The 21,493-nt window shown below is 37.4% G+C and overlaps 1 protein-coding gene across 1 annotated transcript in view; it reads right to left on the bottom strand.

The window, feature by feature from the left end:
• Nucleotides 1-16,376: 16,376 nt before the first annotated feature.
• The window catches only part of Torsin (torsin), a 69,852-nt gene continuing 64,735 nt past the window's right edge, over nt 16,377-21,493 (bottom strand). Inside the window, exons 4-7 of the mRNA XM_065236183.1 lie at nt 17,194-17,297; nt 16,939-17,122; nt 16,625-16,886; nt 16,377-16,564 (exon numbers count right to left, since the gene is read on the bottom strand). Coding sequence (XP_065092255.1) covers nt 16,438-16,564; nt 16,625-16,886; nt 16,939-17,122; nt 17,194-17,297 — 677 coding nt within the window. The 3' untranslated portion in view covers nt 16,377-16,437. The remainder of the gene's footprint in view (nt 16,565-16,624; nt 16,887-16,938; nt 17,123-17,193; nt 17,298-21,493) is intronic.

Raw genomic sequence — 21,493 nt, 5'->3', positions numbered from 1 at the left:
CGATGGCTCCGTACAATCTGAACTAGTTGGACTCACACGGGAAGAGCGTAGAAGAAGACGGCGTGCCACATTGAAATATAGAACCGCACATGCCACACGTAAGTTTAATCAAATCTGCGTTCATCTTCAATATTCTCAACGATAAAACTAAAAACGAAATTTCAGGGGAACGAGTTCGCGTTGAAGCCTTTAATGTGGCTTTTACGGATCTGAGGAAACTTCTGCCAACTTTACCACCAGATAAAAAACTGTCAAAAATTGAGATTTTGAAACTTGCTATTTGTTACATAGCATATCTAAACCATGTTCTGGAAGCATAATAATAATTGGACTGGGAAAAATTTATGTAAAAAAAGTGATTTTTATGTATTGCAATGTAAATAAAATCTATTATTATAACGATAGTCTATGTAGGTAGATGTACAGAACAATTCCGTCTACAACGGGTAGCAGGTGCGTTTTCCAATATTTTGCTCTCTATTCAACCCCTAACAGTTGTGCGCACATGGGGACACCATTTCAATGTTCGTCCGTTTTGGTATCGATTTTCAGCTAGCTGAAATGGTTTATCACAAACACCTCGTTTTTTGGTTAACCTTTTGCAACCCCCGGTAGCTGGTAATGAAACTTCCATCGAAGGTAAGATGCTTCATGACGCTTCTGCAATTATAACAACAATAAATAACAATTTAATTATGAATATATTAAAAAGGTACCTTATCATCTACTTGTTGTTATGTGATATTATAACGTGAAAATTCATACTAGATACACGAAATGACATGAGATTTCAAAGACGTGAGTATCGATGACATGACTGCAATGAAAGGTCGTATTCTCATAATTGACCACTTTGTCAAGCAGTTTTAGCGTGACTTTCTACAAGCGATTTCACAAAACTGGACCAAATAATTTCTATTTTTTATGAAACGCACAAATGTTGGCTACTTTTCTCGAGGTTCTAGAAGAAAAAATCTGAAAATAATGTTTTATTTCAAAGTTCGAGTGGTAGTAAACGTCATTGCTCGTATAAAGTGGTTAATTGTAAGCTGCCGATTGCAAGCTGTTTTCAAAGTCATATGGATCCATTTGTTCTCTTATCCGATGTTCTTCAATATATGTTCAAGAAGATATGATATATCAGTTCCTGAGTTGACATAAATAAAAGAGAAAATTACAATATTATTTGTGTAATTATCGGCATATTTCTATACTGATCATAAATGTACATAAAATATGAAATTTAAATCTGCATTGGACGCATTTCGCGCCAAACCGTATTCGGAGCTGGCAGCACCCTCTCAGATTTCAATGAATCTTTCCGGATGTATGTACCATGACTGAATAAGCCACTTTGCATATACTTAGTTTTTCCAAAATGTATCTAGACTAACCTTTGAGAAGGGCCAAATTTTTTTTGCCGATTTTTTTTCAAAAAAGTGTTATGGAAAAATGACAACTCCTACAAAAATGTGTTGTATGGATGACTTTTATAAAATTGTTCAAATTATCGAAAAAAAATTACTGAAAAAATTCCATTAGTGACCTAAATTGAAAAAAAAAATCGATTTTTAAAATTTGAAGTCGATTAAAAAAATGGCCATGTTTGATTTGGATGAAACTTTGTTTCAAGATAGGTAATTATGTTTACTACTAACCATCCATACATCGCGAGATGGGCACTTTTAAGGAAAAAAATCTAACAAAAACTTTTTCATGTCTGAACTGATTTTTTTTTTAATTTGCCATTTTTACACAAAACTAAACCTCAAAATCATCTCAGAATCCAATGAAGCTCAATTGGCGATTCAATTTTGTCTAATCAGCACTTAAGCTCACTTTGATTAATCGAGAATTTCATATGAAAAGGGCTCATGATGTATTTCTCGCCAAATCGTATTCGGAATTGGCAGCACCCTCTCAGAGTTCAATAAAACTTTCTGGACATGTAGACCTTGTCCAAAAAAATATCATTCCCTTATTCTGTTGTCTACTACTGAGGCAAAATCTGATAATATGTGAGAGAAAAAAGACAAGATTTTTCATATATCATTTATTTATATATTCTCAATGTTTTAAACCTATTTTCATACATGCTATTTTTTTTCCTTTTTTCAATCAAGTTAAATATTTTTGTTTCATCTTCTGAATTAGAATACCTTTTTGCCGCTACTTTGTCACCAGTTATAGGCACAAAACTGTGGAATTTCTGTATGCCATATATTGTCTTAGTGCTATTATATAGTTCTTCGAGTTCTTCTGACATTTCGATGTACTGTTCAGTGGATATGTACTCGAAACGTAGTTTTGTTCAACTGCCCAGTTATATAATTTTCGTGAAGTTGTTATGGTGTTTCCATAATTTGGAGCAAGACTAGCTCTCTTTGTCATACACTTGAGAGTGCCATCAATGGCATCACAGGGACCTTTTCCATGAGACGTTGCAAAAAATGCCATTCTGCTTCTAATCTATGCTTTGACTGAAATCTACACAGACTAGCAAAGTTTTTTTTTTTGTATTGTGATGCTGCCTCATCTGACATAACAGTAATTTTAGAAAAACTATCGATTGTTTAATAAAATCTATCATTTATTAGATGAACAACTGAAATGCAACTGTATCGTGAGTCATTACTTCTGATATGATTATGAAGCTAACATTTTCAAGTTTATTGTCTTTCTTATAATAAACTTCAAATGGATGTATTGTTGCTTAAGAAATATTCCAGTGATATCCTTGGGCAGCGTTTTGGATAATGAATGAACAATTTTTAGCAGAATCACAAATTTCTAGAATTTCCCCTTCCTTAAATGATTCTTTTTTATTTCTTAGGAAAGATGACTGTTGTTTGTAAATAAAGCTTAGTTGCTATAGAAGTATCGGATTTTGCCTCAGTAGTAGACAATATAATCAATTATATTATTTTCTAATGATATAAGCCCTTTTCATATGGAATTCTCGATTATTCCAAGTGACAAGCTGCTGACTAGACAAAATTGAATCACAAATTGAGCTTCATTGGGTTCTGAGATGATTTTGAGCTTCACTGGTTTAGTTTTGTGTGAAAATGATACGTTAAAAAAACAGTTCAGACATAAAAAAGATTTTGTAAGAAAAACTTTTTTTTCCTTAAAAATGCCCATCTCGCGATGAATGGACGAATGGTAGTAAACATAATTACCTATATTGAGGCAAAGTTTCATCGCCATTTTTTTAATCGACTTTAAATTTTAAAAATTGATTTTTTTTTTCAGTGTAGGTCTCAAATGGAATTTTTTTCAGTATTTTTTTCGAAAACTTGGACAATTTCCTAAAAGTCATCCATACAACACATTTTTGTAGGAGTTGTCATTTTTCCATAATATATTTTTGAAAAAAATCGGCAGAAAAAGTTTGGCCCTTCTCAAATGATAGTCTCCTTTTGGAAAAACTGAGCAGGCATGGACAATCATTTGCATTCATTTCATACATTCATTTACATTCATTTGCCGCTAACTTTTTTCATCAACAGCATTTCGCAAAATAATGTATAGAGCTTTTGTAGGCTATGTTATTAGCTACAACTTTTGTTCATAACTCAAATCTGTATCTCTTATGCATCGCGAACTATAGCGGGCAGAACTTGGTACTGTTTTTCAGTGAATGTAAAATACATTCACCGAAAAACAGTAGTGGTTTCTGTTCGCTCTGGTTCGTCATGCATAAGAGATACGGATTGGAATTGTTAACGAAAGTTGTAGTTAATAACAAAACCTACAAAAGTTTTATACATCATTTTGCGGAATGCTGTTGAATAAAAAAGTTAGAGGCAAATGAATGTAAATGAATGCACGAAATGAATGCAAATGATTTGCCATGCCTGAAACTGAGTATACAAAAGTGCTTATTTAGTCAAAGTCTACACATCCAGAAAATTTCATTGTAATCTGCCAGTTGCCAGCTTCGATTCGATTTGGCGCGAAATGCGTCATTGGTTTCTTTCAACATCAATAGGAATAATTTTTTTCCTTGATTTTTTTTCGTGCTGAGCACCAATGCTACCGACACCAGGAAGGTAGCTCTCACACCTGGACCCTACCTATCGTTCCATCAGCTCATCAACTTTTCTTCCTTAGGAATGGAACGCGTGATCAGAGATGTTATGCCTCAGAACATCCCGGCGGCGCCGACTAGGATTGAACCCAAGCCTGCTGGGATGAGAGGTAATCACGCTCGCCATTACACCACCGGCGTCGCTAACAGGCTCAATTAAAAAGCAAACCATCATTGGGGTTGTATTGAACATGTTGATTTTGACAAACATATAAATTAATAAATTTACTAGTAACTATCTTGCCCCATGACCCATCTTACTCCAGAGAAGTTGATAGAGACGTGCAAAGAAAATTTCTGTAAAAACAGCAGCACGGTTTTTGAGAGATCTATTGGCAATGTCACTAACAACCATGTTTCTTCGTGTGGCTTCACTGTAGGCCAGTCTCTAGTCTAGTGGAAGAGCCTGCACTGAAACAAATCGACATGTACCGTTTATTGGATCCATCTTATAACATAGCAATGTCAGGAGATTTATTCATTCTATGTGATGATTGATAGATTCCAATGGATTATCACTTAAAAACTATGACTGCGATATGGAATGATTTCTATCGTAATTTCACATACTTAGTACTTGATAATACTTTGCTTCGAACGTGGTTAGCGATAGGTAAGATGTATATGAATATTGTCTGATATATTTCATGGTGAAAAACTGTTGATATGTCATGGGTGGGAACAGGCATCTAGAAACTAATGGAAAATCATATAAGTTTGCACTATGAGCAAATCGAGTAAAATGTACCTGTTTTCATGATTAATATTGCTCACTAAAAGATATATCATATAAGATAATCATGTATATTTTATTGGAGTTGCTTTTAACGATTTTTGACGTTTGTTGATATGTCGCGTGTAAACAGACATGTAGAAACTATTGGACTGTCATTTAACTTTGCAGTATAGGAAAACATGTATATCTCATTGGAATAGCTTCCTTTGATTTTTGAGGTTTGAATATTGTAAAAAGATCTATCCCAATCATTAAATAGTCATATAGATTTGCCTTTTAAGAAATCCAACAGCAAACATTTGTTTTGGTATGTTTTTCTGGGATGAACATCGCTCCCAATAAAATACATCTTACATAATTGTTCTTTATAAATTATTGAAACAATTTTCAACTATGTTATCGTACACTCATTAGAATGATTAGTCGAACTAAATATTGCTAACAACAATGATACTGTAATAAATAATCATTGTTTGTTATTGTTTCATAAGATAAGGGGTTCCGGAAAAGAATGTTTTGAGATTGAAAAAAAATGATTCTACTGCAATATTTATTTGCTAAGATTCATGAATCAGTTCCATGAACTCATATAATGTAGTCGTTGTTTTATTGCACACACACGCTTAGATTTTTTCGCCGAGATGGGCACCACCGAGCAGCTCGGCATTTTATTTTGCTGGATCTCAGTGAAAAACTTGCCGAGATTCAGCTAACAAACGGGAATTTTGCCGAGATCTCAGCTAACAAACATATTTTTTGCTGAATTTCCAGCAAAATAAAATGCCGAGCTGCTCGGTGGTGCCCATCTCGGCAAAAAAATCTAAGTGTGCAGGAGCATTAATAATGATTTGAATACACGACACCACTGAAACGGAGCATATATTGGTCAGTGCTATTTTTCTTCACTATATTCCATGTTGAGAGAGCTGTTATTACTTCATGCTAATTGAACGAGCTCAATATTGAAGTCAGCCGTGGCCCAATGGAATCGAGCGCAGACACGAAAAGCATCACAGCTCAACAGTTCTGGATCGAATCCCAAATCAGCTACAATAAAAAAACACAACTGTGAAAGCTCCCACTGCCTGGTGTTTATTTTTCGATTTATTTTTAGAAATCGATTAAATATATGTGTCAAAAGAATAAGTAAATTTCATGTGATTTTCACATAAACTTTACTTCGATTGATTTATGACACATATATTATATTGTGGTGAAAAGTAAAGCTTATGCTTATGGGTTTCAAATCCATTTCAGTTAATTATTATAATTTGACCGATTTTCATTTATCATATGGCGATCATATAAAAGTTTTCAAATTATCAGCATTATCAATGTATCAGATATTCATATAGAATTTACCTGACACATTTTCAATCAAATCATTTTCAATGGATTATCTTATAGCGCAAAATTATTAGACTTCCACATAACAGGAATATGTCAAATTGGTTCAGTGTGGAATTTTAACGCAATTGTACACATGCTCGACCCTAGGGGCACGCAATAACCTTTAACTTGAACTCAGGCAACGGCTGTAATTAAATTAATTCCATTAACTACTGTTTTAATTACATTTATTACACAATGTAGAACATTAACTACTTTTTAACTCCATTGATTACATTTCGTAATTAAAGTACATTAATTATATTTTCAATACTTTTAAATAAATTAATTACGGATAGATAATTTTAATTACCGTCAGTACTACTTCAAAACGCATTAATTACTTTACGTACTTTTGATTGCATTCTAACTTCAACGCACCGGTTTTTTGTATTACGTGCCCCTCGGCTCGACCATCATGTCTCTGAAGTAGGCGGTGTTGATTATTCTAAAGCTATTTTTATTTTTATAACGAATTTGGGCGGTAAGCGTTTGACGGTTCGTTTGGTTCTTCTTGCTTCAGTCTATGCGTGTCACTATTGACCACTGCACGGAATGAACTCACAAAAAATTTGACTTTTGAGCGGTGCCGTGTTTACTAAAAAATGAACACATGATGTAATGCTCGCGTAACTTTAGAAAAGGTCCTATAAACTTTTATAAACAACTTGTTAGGTCCTTTTCTCACGAGCCGAAGAACACCCACGCAAACCAAACCACTATCGGAAAGGGGAGAATTCACCCTACCCGATGGTGTTGTTGGTTTGCATGGGTGTACTTCGGTTCGCGCGAAAAATGTCTAACAAGTTTTGTGTACATAAGCTGATTGGCCATTTTTAAATGATACGCGAGTATTATTCATGTGTTCATTTTTAGTAAACACGGCACCGCTCAAATTTGTTCATGCAGTTCATTCCGTGCATTGGTCAATAAGGCTGTCCACGAGACAGTTGCGATCAGTTGACTTTTTTGATTACCAAGAACTTTTTACAGATCACAGTTAAACTGCACACTTAAACAGAGACCCTGAGTTCGGTAAATAAAATTACCATCTTAGATCGGTAATCCTAAAAATTACAGATGTTTCGGTATTTTCTCGCTATATTGCTGAAAACTGTAAATAAAATTACCGAATTTCGGTGATTTCATTTCAATTCAACGAAAACGGTAAAAAAAAAATACCGGCAGATCTGTAAATCAGCTTAATCACTGACTTCGGTGAAATATTTTACTGAAGTTTCGGTAAACAAAGCGTTCCATTACCGAGTTCGGTAGCTTTCACAGCGAGAAACGTCAAATCCGCCGTAATGTGTTTTCGACCTTTAAAAAAAAGTGTGTAAGTGGAAAATGTTATGAAAAACAAAAAGTGAAATGATGGAGGCTTTTATGGACCAGCTGCGTAGATATTTTCCGTAAGTAATGGTATTTCGTTATCTAAATAAACACCCATTGTTACAGATGGCCGATTTTTTCTGTCGGTCGCAAGTACCAGGCTATGTTACCGGACTGCACCGACATATCAATGACCATATAAGAAGAGACATTTTATACCGGCAGCAATTTTCAACTTTAATACATTGACCACAACTGGAGCCAAATATTTGCATGGATTGCAGTGACCGCCAGCGCTACGAGTAAGTTTTGGGTTTTTAGATTTACGAAAAGCATATCCGTAAGAATAAAATAAAATAAAGGATAAGGAAAAATTATTTAATTCAATTGATAAAACCAAGAAAATACCTTGAAACAATATTTAAGCGAATTACAGTTGAGTCGGTAACCTTTTAAAAAACTACAGATCTTTCGGTAAATTTCATTTTCCATATCGACTTCAAAATTACAGTTCTCCGGTAAAGTCGATTACAAATCATGCTTATTTTTTCGGTAAATGTTACCGATCGTTCGGTAAATTTGACAGCTAATTTTGCTGATTCAGTTTACAGATTTTTCGGTAATGTTCTCGATTACCGAAAACATTACCGACCGTTCAGCTGTTGAGAATTCGGTAAATGAATTACCGAAGTCGGTAATTTTTTCTAAGTGTGTGGCAATTTATTCTTATATGAATTTCTGCTTTGTTTATGTTTACATTCAGCACCATTAACACCAGATCACTCACACACTCTTGATTTCTAGCTGTCAGTTTTAATGAGAAACGTCTCTTGGATCACCTTATTGTTATTATCTTTTATTTTCAATGAATAACTTTAGTGTACAAGTTAGCAACAGGTTTGCTTTGTTTCAATTCAACATGTTTGTATTTGTTTATAAATTTTTTATAATCTAAAATAATTATAACTTTTAAGTTCATTCGGGATCGCCTTGTCAAATCCAGCCCGCTTTTCAAATACACATGTAGTTTGTTATAAAAGAGTTAAAATGAAAACAAGAAATCACGAGGAAAATCAGGACATAGTTTACGTTTGATGCCTAAATAAGACTAATCTGCGAAAACTAACCGAAACATTGATTTGCCTAATTAAACAACGTTATCTATCGGACATCGACGCAAAAAGTTGGAACTATCATAACAAAAGTTCCTTCTCCCTAAGTGATCAAAATCAGCTCATAGAAATGCATCAGTATAAACATGATCAACGTGGAGTGGAATTAATTGCCAATGTGACGTAAGTATAGCTGCTCGTGTAATATTGTTAAAATCAGTTCATAGAAGTGCATCAGCATAAACATCCCAAGCAACATTGCAAGTTTTATAGAGGATTTAAAGCATTCTACTAGTCTAAATCATGGTCTACAGAACCCTTATAAAACCAAAATTGTTACTTGGGATGGTAAACGTGGAGTGGAATGAATTGCCAATGTGACGTAAGTATAGCTGCTCGTGTAAAATTGTCAAATCTATGCGGCTTACAGAACAAGGTGAAGAAGCGTGGGAGACCTTCTGCGAAGGAGGTCTACAAAAGTATGCGCACTTCAAAATTCTGTACGGCATGTTTTTCGGAAATTTCCAAAGGGAAATGACATCCATGTACCCTCCTTGAACGACACAATAACCTTCTGCAGCTTGTGCAAGGTGGACAACCACGAACCGGCGATTCAGTTGTTGCATCCTATCTGAGGGAAAACCGTTCTGATGCAGATGGCTCCGTAACTCTTGCTAACATAAAAGGACGTCCATCCCGTTGGGTCATAGGTTCATCGACTTCGCATAGTAATAAAATTCTATCTGTTGATGACTTGTTCCTTATAAAAACCAAATGCAATTTGAGCACAAGGAAAACATTGCAATTAAGCAGTGCCCTCCGACGAATGGACATCGAAGTCCCCTCTTATTTTCCCCAAGCGCATGATCAGGGTTGGGGCTATGTGGCGAACAGGCGTGCGAAACTGCCCATTTTGATTTTAGACTAACATGGCAACAGATGAAAGTTCTGGAGACGTCAGAACATTACGACGATCATTTGCCTCGTTCCGTGATTTGGAGGCGAACCAGCCTAAGGCTGAAAGCCTCCTTAGGCTGTGAACCATTTGCCGAGTTAAATTTAACTCGTAGTTAAAAGTGACATTTCGAAAGTTATTTCTTATGTTCGAAAATCCCCGTGCTGTCGATCGACCGGTTTTCGAGCCATGGTCGTCAAAATTTAACTTCTTGTCTGTCAGAAATAACCATGCTCGGATAGCAGGGTTAATCGATTACTTTCCATCTGTCAAATTTTAACCAAAAGTTAAAAAAAATTCGCCAAATGGTTCAGAGCCTTAATAAAGCTAAATAATAATAATAATAATCGTTCCGTGATTTTATACAACAGTGCTCATTTGTAAAAAGTATAGCATATCCGAACAACAGATTATTCATCTATATTTGTTATTTAATTGTTACTTGAATACAATCTTTTAATTCAAACGTAACTATTCTGTGAGTGAGCTAGCAGTTGCCACAAATCGTCAAATCGTCACAAAGCAGTTGCCACAAATATGAAAAGGCTAGTTGCCAGTTGCTTTAAAGACTAGTTGCCTTTTTATTTATGTTAGTTTGATGATTATGATATCTCATTAGCCTGATTTAATAAACGATTGAAATCTCTAATCAACCTAATCAATTATAACCCATGCTTTATTAAGTACCTGCACTTGTGCATGTAATCTAGAATTTAACGTGTTTCAAGTTGTTTTTGACTTTGACCTATATTTATTTTAAACCAGCTGAGTGTGCCCGGCTTGGCTCGGGATTCAATATTAGCTTGAATTTATGAGCCAATTAAAAAAAGCATGCTATGTTGTACGTAGCCCCCCGTCCTCTTATCTAAGGGGCTACCCCATATGACCTCCACATGCCAAATTTGGTTCCATTTACTTCATTAGTTCTCGAGTTATACCAAAATTTATGTTTCATTTGTATGGGAGCCCCCCTTTACAGAGGAGGAGGTGTCTCGAACTATCATAAGAACCTTTCCCTTCCCCAAAAACCACTACATACAAATTTTCACGCCGATCGGTTCAGTAGTTTCCAAGTCTATAAGGGTCAGACAGACAGACAGACAGAAATTAATTTTTATGTATATAGATAGATAGATAGATAAATAGGTAGATAGATGGATAGATAGATTAGTTCGTCCCAGGTGACACCTTCAAGTGACTAAAATGCTTCACTTTGAAGTTAGTTTCCTAGCTGATTTTTAAATTATATAGGGTATATGCTCCAACTATGCTCATATGCACCCACTATGTCGCACCACAACAATATGTATGGGTATGTCACTATAGAAGCACGCCACAGTGGAAATCCCGAGCCATAGTTAAAACACTTATCCCAAATCAAAATGAAGCACATAGATATAAGATTAGTTACAATACAATGTACAAAAAAGGGATGGAACATTCCACTGCGTCCTAGCAAGAAGTACGGTCGACTTGTTTCGCGCTCCGTTAATTTGGAAGTTTTCTCGCTATTCTCTGACGTAAATAATCAGTTTTTTTTTTCGCGCTTAGTGATTCCTGGCATAATTTCCGGTAAATTTATCAAAAAGTGAGTTTTTTTTTTCTGAGAAGAAAGTGTGTTTTCGGCATCATCGGAAGGAAAAGTATTTTTGCGATTGGAAATTCGCCAACCATTTTGCGCACCATCGGTGCGTGGTTACGCATACCTGCACACGAATTGTCGTCATCGAGTGTCAGCATCTGCATCCACATTTAAACCGCTCATCCATCATCGTGTGTTCAGCTGAGTGCCGAGCCTCATACAAGCACACACCAACGAAGACCGCCCGCACACGCGGATCGAAGATTATCCACGCTGCGCGTCGCTCCGCTGCTGCTGTGTAAACGATCGGTAGTAGTAGTATAGGATTATCAGATAAGTTTTTGTTCTTGTTTCTTTCTTTCGCCCATCAGTTAAATTTTACGTTTGTGTTTCCGTGTTTGTATTTTTTTTCGTGTTTGTGTCCGAGTAATTTTGATTATCGTTGCAGTGGTAGAGCGTTTTTCGCTCCCACTAGCAAGGCAAAATGGACATTTTGTCGGAAAACGAAATGGACGTTTTGTCGGAAGATGACACTTCTTTGCCACGCGATAGCAAGAAGGGTCGAAAACGTCTGTCATCCCAGAAATCAGATGATGTCATCCCTGGTTCGTCATCTCAGTCTGGTAATAAACAGGGACAGATAAGCCCCGATCGCGAGCCTACCCAGAAGACTCGACTGGCCCATGGGTTGTTTACTTTCAGCCCAACAAGAAACCTTTGAATGTAATGCAAATTACTAATGATCTGACGAAGCGGTTCTCGGCCGTGACCGAAATCTCGAAGGTGAGGTACAATAAACTTCGTGTTGTCGTCTCTAACCTGAAACAAGCTAACGAGATTGCTGCCTCCCAGCTCTTTACACTCGAGTATAGAGTGTACATCCCAGCTCGTAATGTGGAGATCGAAGGTGTAGTCACCGAAGCGAGTCTGACCCCCGAGATCTTGGCGAAGCAAGCGGTTGGCCGTTTCAAGAACTCCTTGCTTCCCACGGTTGAGATACTGAAAGTCCAGAAGATGAACTCAGTATCTTTCAGCTAGGGTAAAAAGAGCTTTACCCCCACAGACTCGTTTCGGGTGACCTTTTCTGGGTCAGCCCTTCCTCACTACATCGAGTTGGGAAAACTTTGGCTACCTGTGCGCTTGTTTGTTCATCGGGTCATGAACTGCCAAAACTGCAAACAGTTGGGACATACAGCCTCTCACTGTGGCAGCAAGGCACGCTGTTCCAAATGCGGGGAGAAGCACGAAGATGGCGCCTGCACAGTCACTGCACCAAAATGCGTGTATTGTAAGGTATATCCTCATGGTCTCTCGTCGTGCCCGGCGTACAAACAACGCGGGGAGAAACTAGAACCCTTTCTTAAGGAGCGTTCCAGGCAGTCTTTTGCAGCAATGCTAAAAACAGCCACACCATCAGCCAACGACAAAAATCCCTTTGCTGTTTTGTTTGATGACGAGACTGACTGTGACTTGGCTGAGGAGGGAGTTTCTTTCAGTTTTCCGGAAGGTTCTGCACGGAAACGAAAACGCATCCGTTCGCGGAAAGTTGCAGATAAGGAACCCCAAATCAGCTTGCCCAAATCAAAAAAGGAAGTTTCAACTCCTCCTGGTTTCCGCAGAACTGACTATAACCAGAATTTTCCATCTCTCCCGGGGACATCAAAGACCCCTGATGGCCCATTTTTAAGAACAGAAGCCCCTTCTTCATCTGGGTTGTTCTCATTTGATAAAATTGTGGATGATATTCTCAAGTACCTCAATATTTCTGATCCTCTCAAAAGCATTGTTCTGGCAATGCTTCCTTCTGTGAAGACCTTCTTGAAGCAATTGACATCGAAAAAGCCCCTTATTGCAGCAATCATTTCCTTCGATGGATAATTTTCCAAACGAGGTCGGGGATTTGATCACTACTCTACAGTGGAATTGTCGAAGTCTCATTCCTAAATTAGATTCTTTTAAGTTTTTAGTTCACAATAATGATTGTGATGCATTTGCTCTTTGTGAAACTTGGCTCTCTTCAGATATCGATCTTCCTTTTCATGATTTTAACATTATTCGACTGGATCGTGAGGATTCGCGTGGTGGAGGGGTACTTTTCGGGATCAAAAAGTGCCATTCCTTCTATAGAGTGAATCTTTCACAATTTCCAGGTATTGAAGTTGTCGCATGTTAGGCTATTATTAAAGGTAAGAGCCTTTGTATTGCTTCTGTTTGTATTCCTCCTAGAGCCGTTGTTAATCGAAAACAACTTTCAGATATCTGGTCGGTATTTCCTGCTCCACGGTTGATTATGGGAGATTTGAATTCCCACGGTACAGGCTGGGGGGAACTGTATGATGACAACCGTTCTACTTTGATATATGACCTCTGCGACAGCATTAATATGACAATTCTTAACAATGGAGAAGTAACACGTTTGGCTGGCCCATCCTCGAATGGAAGTAGATTAGACCTTACACTTTGCTCTAACTCATTATCGTTGGATTGCACGTGAAATGTGATCCAAGATCCCCACGGTAGTGATCACTTGCCGATCAAAGTTTCAGTTACCAGTGGGTTCAATCCGTCGGAACCCGTTAACGTCGCGTACGATCTTACCCGTAATATCGATTGGACAAAGTTCAAAAATGTGATAGAAGATGCCCTAACGTCGGTAGAAGGGCTTCCACCGTTGGAGGAATATAACTTCCTAGGATGAATTTATCGATCTCAAAACAACCGGGAAAATTACCAAAATTCCGGGAAATCCCCAAGAAATTACAAATTGGGATTTGCTGGTCACCATGATTGGGAGTAATGCCAATTTGATTTATGTTTTATGTTACCCAAAATTTGAAAATTTAGCTCTTTTTAAAATCGTTTTCCACTTCACTTTCCTAAAAGTACACAAACATTTTTTTTATTATTAATTTATGAATTTATCATAAAATGAGTTGCTTACACGTAAACTTATTTCTTTTTTGTTATTTAATATTTGTCCTTCCTAGACCTATTTGAGTGATGCTGGACATAAAATGGAAATATAATTTGCATCATCCTTATGCCTTATTAGGTAATCAAATAATAATAACAAGACAAATGTTGAGAATTTTTAGACAATCAATTTTAAAGACCTCGGATATAGAAACTTTTGAAACATCTCAAATATTTATAGCTCAGGAACCTACACAATTTTTCTAGATAACGGTCCAAGAACAAATCTCATTATTCTGGAACGAGGAAATTTTCCAAGATGGAAAAATCGTGTATGCACACGGCAAATAAATCTGACTCATATTTGAGTCAAGTTCACTTAAGTTCTCAAAAACGTAGATCACAAGAATGAGTAAATTTAGACTCAAAGATGCGTAAATGTCACTTATATATATGAATAAATGTCATTCAAATATGAATGATATTTGCTCATATTTTAGTAAAAATTTACTCAAATGCGAATTTTTGTGAACGGGACTCACATATGAGTTAGATTTATTTGCCGTGTAGAATATTTTGCTTAACATCTAGAAATCGAAAAAAAAAATTTAAAGATTCCGGGATAAATTTTAGATATTTTGGACCAATTTTTCAAGCATTCGAAGACAAACAAGTTAATTTTCATATGTTGAATATATGGAACATTTTATGATCTTGGACATAGATTTTTTTTCTTAACTTTAGTCTTGGAAATGTTTGAATAAATATTAAAGCTACAAAGAGCTTCAAAGATTTTCAAAATTATAATCTTTGAAAAAATGTCTAGCACAAGTAAATTTTTCTAGACTATTTTTTCGAAATATCTTAGACTTGGAAAACTTCCAAGATCATGAAGTAAGGAAGCCAGGATGTTGGAATCAGATTTTTTATCGAACCCTTTTGAAAATTTGCGATACAATTTTCGAGATCACAAGGCAAAGGAATAAATTAGAAATTTTATAATCTGGTCTGGAAAAAATCGAAGATAAAAAATATTAGCGATTCGATCAGCACCAATTGGACAGCTCTGGTCTGTTCGCAACTCTTCTTGGTCGGACTTTACATGCTGATTTTTAATGAATCTTTTTAACACAAATTTGTTACCAAATCAAGCTGTTACTTGATGTGATTTTTAAAAGGCATATTATTTACTCTTGACAATATTGATCGTAAAAAAGTGACTTTAGTGACTAAATTTTAAGAAATAGTGACTTTAGTGACTTTTAAGTGAAAAAGTGACTTTTTAGTGACTGATTTAAAAATAGTGACCAGGTCACTAAAAAGTGACCTGCTACCAGCCCGAGCAAAATCGGTTAACAAAATGAAAGCAAATCTATATTAAAGTGTGCAGTTCCTATTATAATGAAAACTCATTTTGATTTCAAATGTTGCGACATAAGTCTGATATCATATTGTGCTTTCATTATGCAGTCAAGACGTTTTAAATGAAAGCAACTTAACTTGAAGTTCTGCTGTTTACGTCTTGTTTAAAATTTAATTGAAATTCATCTGTCGTTGAACTAATGATTATCGTTTATCTGATTTGTTTAACATATTTTAGGTCATTCGTGACTTGCCCGCGGTGAGATTGGAGCCTAAGTCTTTCAGCTTGAGAAACATGAATGGTAACCATTTACTCTAGGCCCGTATTCAGTTAAACATTATGAATGCAAAATCAGTAATCAAATTGATTTCATTGAAAGCAGGATTAGTTTTCTGTTTGCTTCAACAGTGTAAAATTTTGCTCTCATTTTTGCTGTGTTAACCGTTAAGTCAACTAAAATGAGATCAACTGGAGTATTCAAAATAAGTTACATCATAACAGCAAATTTTGATTTCAATTTGATCTTCAGCTTTGCTCTGGAGCCCTGCACATTAAGATATTCATATGTTATCGGTTAGCTATCAGATCCTGCTCGGGGTTGGTCTATTTATTAAGGTTGTCTTCATGTCCGGCTAAGTTGAGTGTAGAAGAAAAGATTTTAATCTCAGCACTGCAAGCGTTGCAAAAACGTTTTCAAACTGTTTTGAACAATCCTGTCGATTGAAATGGATAGAATAGCAAGCATCAGATAAATGTAAACAAACAAACACGCTGAGAAATTGCTGCTTAGATAGACGAGAATACGTAAATTCTACATAATTAAGAAAATCAATTTCGGAATTTCGGAATGTTGTTCAAAACGCTAACCTTATTCGAAATTGTATTTTATTCAATCACGAGCCATGGTGTTCTAGGTACATAAAGAATGTTACGAGATGTTTATGATATGCTAGATAGATAGCTTAGGTCTTACGTTTAAGTATATTCTGCATATAACAATATGATTCTACCTTTTTACTTATCCGCTTGCAGCCATTATTCGAAAACATTCCGGTATCATCAAACGTCATCACTAATTTTATAATGTTGCTAAAAATAAAATTACGTTATTTATGTATAACTGCATTAATGGCAAATTAATATAATTACCTAACATCCACTTCCTTTGGACCAGATGTGCAAAAGTTTTCGAACTCTTTTGTAATGCACAGTTCAACATGCCTTGGCTCTAAAGGCAAGAAAGGGATAAAGTGGTCAATGACCTGCGAATCAATTATATTGCTGTGATATAAGCCTCCAATCACATTGTACGCTCCCAATTCAGCGATACGTTCGAAATCGGGCAATTTTGTTTCGTCTCTCCATCGGCCTGAATCTATGAGAGACTTCAGTTTCTTTGCTATTTCAACTCCTGCAAAAAATCACGATATTTAAATTTCTCACACATTAAACGCTACTCATACCTGCACTGTTGGAAAGAAATATGAAGATGGCTTTCGAAAAATCGTATTCTTTCATAGAGGAATGGTGGTCCAAGAGCGATACAATATCGTCAAAAACTCCCGTTGGCATTTTTTCAATCTCGTCAAAAATAAACAAAGATTGTGGACAGTTTTTAACCGTTCGTTTTACATTTGCAGCGAGATCCTAGTACAAGCAAAAAGAAACTGTAAATTGTAGGTTGAATATGACAAATCTTCATTTATTCTTCAATATACCTTTTGTGTATCACTGGCAGTGAACTTATTAACAAATTTACTGTTTATCGCATTTTGATACAGAGCACTCGCAACAAAATCAGACACGTAATTTTTACCGGTTCCTGTAATATAAGAATATAAAATTAGGTTAGTTTCCTTACAGTTACGAATATTTTTGGCCGCTGAACTCTGTCGGTATGTTTATGATTTCTAATTGCGACATGAGAGGTGATTGTCGAATTAATGATGGCAAAAAAATAGTTAAAGAGTAACATGACTGTGCCCAGGGCTGAAAAGCACCTCAGAGCGTTAGCAAAGCAACTTTGTGTATGCATCTCACAACACTCGACAAAGAGTGTGTGGTTCTCACATTTGCTTCGTACACTCTTTTTTTTTTATTATTATTATAGTCACTTTAACACTCTTGGGTCATTCGTGACTTGTCCGGGGGTGAGATTTGAAATCGTGACTTTGGCGTGAGAGGTATGGATGTCAACCACTACGCCGTGGTCGCCACCTGCGCACACTCTTTTCCAACTAATCTGTGAGAAAGAGATCCACACAATGAGCGGTACACTCCGTGCGGCGCAGTGAGCGAATATAATACAACAAACGTGCTAATGTCTTCTTTGAGTTCTTTGCAGACTTTGCTTATCACGATTGCATGCATAGGAGGTGAAGAAGGGTGTAACGAAGAATAATTTTGTCTTTTTGCTGTGTTTTCCTTTTGCAATCCCACACTAAGTGGCGCTCTTTGCGTCGGAGCCGTCGGAGCGATGGCTACAATTGAGCTTTCGTTATTTCTGAGTGTGTGTCTGTCTTCTCTTCTCCGCTGCTTTACACTTGCGCAGGGTGAAAGACAAGCGAACTTTGTGTTTGCTTGATTCTCACTTTGTTTATTTCGGAAAATCAGTACATTGCGCGCATTGAGTGATCGGATGACAGCCCTGACTGTGCCATTTAATAAAAAAAAATGTAAAATCTTAGCGGTAAACTTCGCGCTCAGTGGGTTGTCATCCACACATTTGTTAACTAAGTTATTTTATGACATTATTTGGAAAGAACCGTTTTCCAGAAAATTTGTTCCCGGAAGCACTATTTTACGGAATCAAATAATATGCTTGCTTGAGTTTATTTTCCTTTTCTGGAGATCTGACTTTCGACTGAGCATCACCTTGTAAATACCGGAGGCTTTCAGTACTTTCAAAACTTTAGCTTACTTCCTCTCTTGAGTAGCACATTAAACTTATTGAGACATTATTTTATTGCGTTTCTAGTACGCCGACAAGAGACATGGCAGACTATGATTGTTGGCTTGAACGTAGGGTGAAATTTTGAGTTTTCACGATGCTCGAAATATCAAAATAGGGGAAATGGCTCTAATGTTAGCCTTTGGATCTAACATTGGGCCCATCGCTAAAAATCTGCTATTTATCAATTTTATCTAGATGAACGCGTCATTGGGACGGCACTAATGGATATCTTTGATCGCCATAGAAAATTTAGTCGATTGCTGAATTTATGTATGGGCCCAAATTAGGGGCATTTAGGCCGACATTACATCCATTTTCCCTATAAGAAATAAAGAAGATTAGTATATTTGTTCAGGCGTTAAACGGTCAATTTGAAATCAGCACTTGAATTAATGTATCTGGTAACCCTATGTATTTTGTTTTGTTTTTACATAGGTTTTTCTTTAGTTGAGTTGATAGACCGACGCGCACAAGAATAAACACGATTTTGCATCAGCAATAATTACAGTCCATTTTATTCGCGAAAACGCAAGATTAATCCGAACATTTTGGTCCTTCGAGATCGAATATGTAAATTCGTTTGTCACGCGCGGTTTACATGCCGATTACAACACGAAGAGGGTCGAAAATTCCTGCTTTTATCTCGGTGGCGCAGCAGAGAGTTGCCAAGGCGGAGCGCGATCGGAAGAGGAAAATGGCGGAAACATTGGCGGGTCTTTGTCGACAGCGGGAGTTTATTTGTTCAAAAGTCGCTCGCATCAAATCCAGTCTACAGAAAGCGGATGATGAACAGGTTCCAGTTGACGAATTCATTCTGGAAACATACTTAAGGACGATTGATGCGGCTTACCAGGAAATGAACGACTGCCAAAACAAGTTGTGTGCTGCGAATCCTACGAAGCAGGAGGAAGAAGAACAAATCTACGTTGAATTTGAGACCATGTTTACGGAGGTGAGAGCTGTGGTGTGTAGGTTGATAACAACGCAGAAGAGGCAGAATGACGCTCGATTCAACACCGCTCTGCAAGTAACACCAGGTGTTTCACATCCGATTAGAGTGCAGCAATCGATTCTTCCTCATACTCCTCTCCCATCATTCAACGGCAAACCGGAACATTGGTTTAGGTTTAAATCGATGTTTTTGGACATTTTGAACAAGTGTCCAACGGAGGACGCTGCTACGAAGCTATATCACTTGGATAGATGCCTTGTCGGTGAGGCAGCTGGTGTCATCAATCAACAATTCATCAATGAAAACAACTTCGAAGCGGCATGGAATTTCCTTGTACAACGATATGAGGATAAGCGGAAGATTGTCGACATCCATGCGAACAAGTTACTCCAGCTGAAGCCCATGACTCAAGAAAGTGGAAAGCAGTTGAGGGATTTAATCGAAGAGTGCAAACGACACGTCGATTCGCTCAGATTCCACGGGTACGAAGTACTAGGCCTCTCAGACATTGTTTTGGTGAATATTCTTGCTTCCAAGGTTGACTTTGAGACTAAGAAGCTTTGGGAAGCCAGCAACAAGCACGGTGTCGTTCCCAAATACGACGATACCATTGCATTTTTCGAGAAACACGCTTTGGTACTGGAACGAGTGGAAGCTTCTTTAATCAAACCGGTCAAAATGAAGGCACAAATTGCCCCGCTGAAAACACAACAAATAGCAAGATCGTCGTCTTTCCCAGCAATAAGTGCTGAGAGAAAGTGCGTGTTTTGTGATAAGGAGCATCTCAATCACCAATGCGATGAGTTTCTAAAACTTTCAGCTAATGACAGAAACACCAGAGCCAAAAAAGCTGGTGTCTGTTACAATTGTTTGAGAAAAGGGCATATGACAGCAAAATGTTCCTCGAAGTATTCCTGTCGAGAATGTAACAAGCGACATCACACGGTTCTACACATCGATTCGCCGAAACCGAGTGATGATACTTGCAAGAACGAAACAGCAATCTGTCCCCAAAGTGAGATTGCATCATCGTCTACGAGCAACGTGGTAACCCGCAATTGCACCACTGGTACGAGCAAATCCAAAGAAGTGCTACTTTCTACGGCTGTTGTGAATGTACTCGACGTACACGGCCATGCCAAACTGTGCCGTGTCCTACTAGATTCAGGATCACAACTTCACCTCGTTACGGAAGCTATGGTTACTCTTCTTGGAATTCAACGCAACAGGTGCACTACCAGTGTGATTGGAGTTAACGGTAAGGAATCGAAAATCAAGCACCAGGTAACGATTGTGTTCCAGTCCAGGACCAGTAGTTACACCAAGGATATCGAATGTATGGTGGTACCAAGGATTACTGGAATACTGCCTGCACAACAACTCAATACATCAGATTTGGAGATTCCGGATGACATGAGCCTAGCTGACCCGGACTTTTATAAACCTCAGCGTATTGATCTTCTCATTGGCGCAGAACTTTTCTTCAGCATTCTCAAGGACACCCGAATCGATCTCGGTAATGGACGACCAATTCTGCAGGAAACTTTCCTAGGATGGGTTGTTACAGGCACCATCTACAATCGAACGTCGTATGTGCAACCCCAGCATTGCTACACCGTCACTCTTGAACCCGAATGTCAATTGGATAAGTTGGTGCAACGATTTTGGGCTCTCGAAGATGTTCCAACGGCTTCTAGGATGTCTCCGGAAGAAAAACTTTGCGAAAAACACTACGTTCAAACCACAACAAGAGATTCTTCTGGGCGCTACGTTGTTAGATTGCCGTTTCGTGAAAACATTGGTCAGCTTGGTGAAACGAAGCAGTATGCGTTGCAGCGCTTCTATCAACTTGAAAAGCGTCTGAACAAGAACGTGGAACTGAAGCGTGAATATGATGCTTTCATTGAGGAATACATTCGACTCAATCATTGTCGGGAGATTTTCGAGCCTGAGATAAGCAGCACACCCAACTACTTTTTGCCTCACCATGCGGTGTTGAAACCCACATCGTCTACTACGAAATTGCGAACAGTGTTTGATGCATCTGCGAAATCAACTACGGGAGTTTCACTCAATGACGTCCTCATGACGGGTCCGGTCGTTCAGGATCCAT

This window comes from Ochlerotatus camptorhynchus, unplaced genomic scaffold (genome assembly GCF_037179485.1).
Source record: "Ochlerotatus camptorhynchus isolate MF236.1 unplaced genomic scaffold, CSIRO-AGI_Acam_v1.1 ptg000531l, whole genome shotgun sequence".
Lineage (NCBI taxonomy): Eukaryota > Metazoa > Arthropoda > Insecta > Diptera > Culicidae > Ochlerotatus > Ochlerotatus camptorhynchus.
The sequence above is the reverse complement of the archived record's forward strand: the minus strand, read 5'-3'. Positions and strand labels throughout refer to the sequence as shown.